Source organism: Cebus imitator, unplaced genomic scaffold, assembly GCF_001604975.1.
Source record: "Cebus imitator isolate Cc_AM_T3 unplaced genomic scaffold, Cebus_imitator-1.0 Scaffold32, whole genome shotgun sequence".
In the NCBI taxonomy this organism is placed as follows: Eukaryota; Metazoa; Chordata; class Mammalia; order Primates; family Cebidae; genus Cebus; species Cebus imitator.
The window spans coordinates 10,193,688-10,198,424 of record NW_016107347.1 but is presented as its reverse complement, the minus strand read 5'-3'; the positions used below and the strand labels follow the sequence as shown (position 1 = coordinate 10,198,424).

Genomic DNA, 4,737 nt, shown 5'->3' with positions numbered 1-4,737 from the left:
AGAGACGGGGTTTCACCGTGTTGACCAGGATGGTCTCGATCTCTTGACCTTGTGATCCACCCGCTTTGGCCTCCCAAAGTGCTGGGATTACAGGCGTGAGCCACCGCGCCCGGCACTTTTTGTGTTTTTTAAGTAGAGATGGGGTTTCACCATGTTGGCCAGGCTGGTCTCAACCACCTGACCTCAGATGATCCGCCCGCCTCAGCCTCATAAAGTTGTGAGCCACTGTACCCAGCCAGCATTTTCTTTTAGTTCCACAAAGGTCTATCACCTTGCTATGCTTTGGCTGTGTGTGTAGCATGACCCAAGTGCTACCTACCATTCCACCACACATTTACAAAAGTCTGGCAACAAAAGGAAACTCATCAGAAACTCTAGAATTATTCTTCCAAATGATTAAACACTAGTAATATATTAAGGTACAAGAAGCATTGTTGCCAAAATAATTGCTGAATTATCTTCCTAACTTCACTTTTTTATTTTGCCATCACAATTTCTCTATTGAGTAAAAATTATTTTATTAAATACTTAGGGCTGTTAGATCTGGGGAAGAGTGATTATGTATTTTAAACTTGGTTTGCAGTTTTACTTGGTTCAGTAAATCATCAGGTTCTGATTAGGATAATCTAGAAAAATTATCATTAACTTGTTTATAGGAAGTCCTGACTTCAACCATGGAATAGCTTTAAAGACTTGGGCATATAAGGCCTGGTGTTGTGGCTCACGCCTATCATCCAAGCACTTTGGAGGCCACGGCGGGCGGATCACCTGAGGTCAGGAGTACAAAACCAGCCTGACCAACATGGTGAAACCCTGTCTTAAAAAAAAAAAAAAAAAAAAGACTTGGGCATATATAAAGACCCTAATAACTATCCACGGCTTAAAAATATTTATATACTGGGCCAGGCGCGATGGTTCATGCCTGTAATCCCAGCACTTTCAGAGGCTGAGGCAGGTGAATTAAGAGGTCAGGAGATTGAGACCAGCCTGGCCAACACGGTGAAACTCTGTCCGTACTAAAAATACAAAAATAATTAACCAGGTATGGTGTCACACACCTGTAATCCCAGCTACTCAGGAGGCTGAGGCAGGAGAATTGCTTGAGGCTGAGGCAGGAGAATTGCTTGAGGCTGAGGCAGGAGAATTGCTTGAACCTGGGAGGCGTGGGTTACAGTGAGCCAAGATCATGCCACTGCACTCTAGCCTGGGTGACAGAGCAAAACTCCCATCTCAGAAAAACAACAGCAACTAGATTGAAATATAACACATATCAGTGGTTTTCAAGTTGCTCCCTGGATTCCTCCACTAGACAACACATTTCTTGAGGGCATAAATCAGTGTCAGATTCTTCTTTGTACTATCTTTCTTGTTTTGTTATATATGAATATATATAACATTATACCCTTATATACCTTTAGCTTATGCATTACCTCATATATTCCATGATGCCCTGAAGAGTCAGTTCATGAATCATAACATTATATTACAATTTGCTGTACTAATTTGTTATATTACAATATTGTGTGAGCTCTTTACATGCATTATTTCATTTGATACTTAGAACTGTCCTGTGAAGGACAGATACTAGCATTGTTGTTCTAATTGTACAGATAAGTAGTAATTGCCCAAGTTCACATGGTGAGTGGCAGAGCTGGGATTGGAACCTAAATTGTCTGATTGTAAAACCTGTGTACTTCACAACTATTCTTTGTTGCTGTAAAGACCCTCAGAAGTCATCTGGGCTAGCCCTTGCAATTTCTAGAAAAAGGAGCTAAGTCCCAAAATGATGATGATGTGCTCATAGTCAAAGGGTAACTCATTGTCGGAGTCAGACATGGAGATGAGATTTTCTGGCTGCCAGTCAAGTGATGGAAGAAGGTGATACCAAATCCTCAGAGGACTCCCTTTCTTGAATAAGATAGAATGAGCGCCTCAATTTAGGTTTAAAACAGGTTTTTAATTTCAATTTCATTTTCTAAGAACAGAATGCTTTAATTACAAAATAATTGCTGAATTATCTTCCTAACTTCACTTTTGAATAATCCCTTAACTAAGTTATTTAAATAATGTATTGTCAACTAAGCCTTCCCTTCCCCTTCCCCTCCCCTCCCCTCCCCTCCCCTCCCTTCCCCTTCCTTTCGCCTCCTCCTCCCCTCCCCTCCTTCCTTTCCCTTCCCTCAAAAAGAAAAATCGAAGTTTTACTTTTAAAAATTATAGCTCTATATGGAGATACTTCAAAAAGCCATTTTCTTAGGGAAATAGATTATCTCGGCTGGGTGCAATGGCTCATGCCTGTAATTCCAGCACTTTGGGAGGCTGAGGTGGGTGGATCATGAGGTAAGGAGTTGTAGACCAGCCTGGCCAACATGGTGAAACCCCATCTCTGCTAAAAATATAAAAATTAGCTGGGCATGGTGGCGTGCATCTGTAATCCCAGCTACTTGGGAGGCGGAAACAGGAGAATTGCTTGCTCCACCCAGAGGTGGAGGTTGCAGTGAGCTGAGATCATACCACTGCACTCCAGGGCAACAGAGCAACACTCTGTCTCAAAACAAAAAAAAAGAGAGAAATAGCTTATCTGTAGGACATAAAATTCAGACTCACAGCCTATTGAAGAAAATGTTCCAACCAAGGTTTGCACTGACAGTGGAAGCAAATTCTTTTTTTTTTTTTCTTTTGAAATGGAGTCTTGCTCTGTCACCCAAGCTGGAGTGCAATGGTGCTATCTCAGCTCACTGCAAGCTCCACTCCTGGATTCAAGCAGTTCTCCTGTGTCAGTCTCCCCAGTAGCTGAGATTACAGGTACATACTGCCATGCCTAGCTAATTTTTTATATTTTTAGTAGAGATGGAGTTTCACCATATTCCCTATGCTGGTCTCGAACTCCTGAGCTCAGGCAATACATACACCCGCGTCAGCCTCCCAAAGTGCTAGGATGACAGGCATGAGCCACCACGCCCAGCCGCAAATTCTTTTTTTACTTTTAATTTTGCAGATATTTGAAAAGGACATGCATTAAACTACTAGACAGTAGTTTAATTGTAGTTAATATGCAAGATACTCCATTTATCTTAGCTTCCGTTTCCTCCTATGTAAAAGGGAACACCTACCCAACCCATCTCGTGGTGTTGAAATGAGTGTTGAATGAGATGATGTACACAAAAGGGTTTTGTAAATTGTGAGTTGCTAACACAAACGTAAGTTGTTAGTGATATAATCTGGGTATTATAACATGATTCTCATTTTGTTTACCAGCCACTTATGAATCAGTATTGTTCCATCAACTACAAGAAATAAAGGAAGTTCAGCGAGATGAAGCTCTCCAACTGCCAAAAGACCTAGATTATTTGACTGTCAGGGATGTGTCTTTGTCCCATGAAGTTCGAGAGAAACTACATTTTAGTCGTCCACAGACGGTAAGAAAATAGGCAGGGGAATAGGAACAAGTTAAAGATCCAGTGCTTTCATTTTTTTAAACCTGGGGTTACAATGGCCATGTAACTAATGTTTTATTTAATAATAAGAAACTTCCAGCCTGGGCAACACAGCAAGACCCTATCTCTATAAAGATACAGAAATTAGCTGGGCATCATGGCATGCACCTGCAATGCCAGCTACTCAGGAGGCTGAGGTGGAGGATCACCTGAGCTCAAGACACTGAGGCTGCAGTGAACCATGATTCTGCCACTGCACTCCAGCCTGGGCAACAGAGTGAGACTCTGTCTCAAAAAAAAAAAAAAAAATTTGACCTCAGATTTTTTTGCTATATTTCTATGTAGGACAGATGTTGGTATGTCTGTATCTGCATGACAAATGATAAAGCTTGACTTTAAGTAAATAATTGGAAGTCAATAATTGGTTTGATTGGAACTATTCTCTAGTCCCAATCATGTGATAAACCATCAGTGCAAATGATGCAAGATAGTATATATGTATGGCTTAAAGGAAACCAGATGATTAAAATATAACACACATTAGTGGTTTTCAAGTCACTACTTGGATTCCTCCCCAGGAGTTCCATAGTGTTGCCTTGGGAACTAATGGGAGAAAGGGGTGCCAGAGTGCACCCACCACATGCTTCAGACTAATTGTGAGAGGATGTGTGTATGTTCCTTTGTGTAAGCAAATAAAACCTTTAAGTTATTGTATAGTAATTAGTGTTGGACTTCTAATAAATGTTTAAAGACTGAGAAACTATACTTACTGATTCTGAGATGCACTTTTTTCCACATTTTAACATCTCTAAAATTGTATCTTTAATATCTCAAAAATAGATGGTGTGTCATAGTTTAATGGGCAGCATTTTTTGTAGTGATTCATAAAATAAAGGAGTATATTATAAAAATATAGACTATAGAAAAATTTGAAGAAAAAACCATTTTTACAAGGAGGAGTGATTTTATTAATAAAACATGGTATTCTTAGCAATAGTCATCATGGAAACCAGGAAAATAAGACTTACATTTTATAATTTTGTCCCTTCCTATTGATTTCAGATTACGTTTGTGTGGATAATCATAGGCTACACTGCCCAACATGTTAGCCACTTGCTCATTGTAGTTATTTACATTAATTAAAATTAAATAGGCCAGGTGCAGTGGTGTGTACCTGTAGTCACAGCTACTTGGGAGGCTGAGGTGGGAGGAGCTCCTGAGCCCAGGAGGTAGAGGCTGCAGCAAGTCAAGATTGTACCACTACACTCCAGCCTGGGTGACAGAGTGAGACTTGCCTCAAAAA

The 4,737-nt window shown here is 40.3% G+C and overlaps 1 protein-coding gene across 1 annotated transcript in view; it reads left to right on the top strand.

Moving 5' to 3' along the window:
* Positions 1-3,453, top strand: part of MTO1 (mitochondrial tRNA translation optimization 1) — a 37,368-nt gene extending 33,915 nt beyond the window's left edge. The window contains exon 11 of the mRNA XM_017524344.2: positions 3,256-3,453. Within this exon, the coding sequence (XP_017379833.1) occupies positions 3,256-3,428 (173 nt within the window). The 3' untranslated portion in view covers positions 3,429-3,453. The remainder of the gene's footprint in view (positions 1-3,255) is intronic.
* Positions 3,454-4,737: the final 1,284 nt, after the last annotated feature.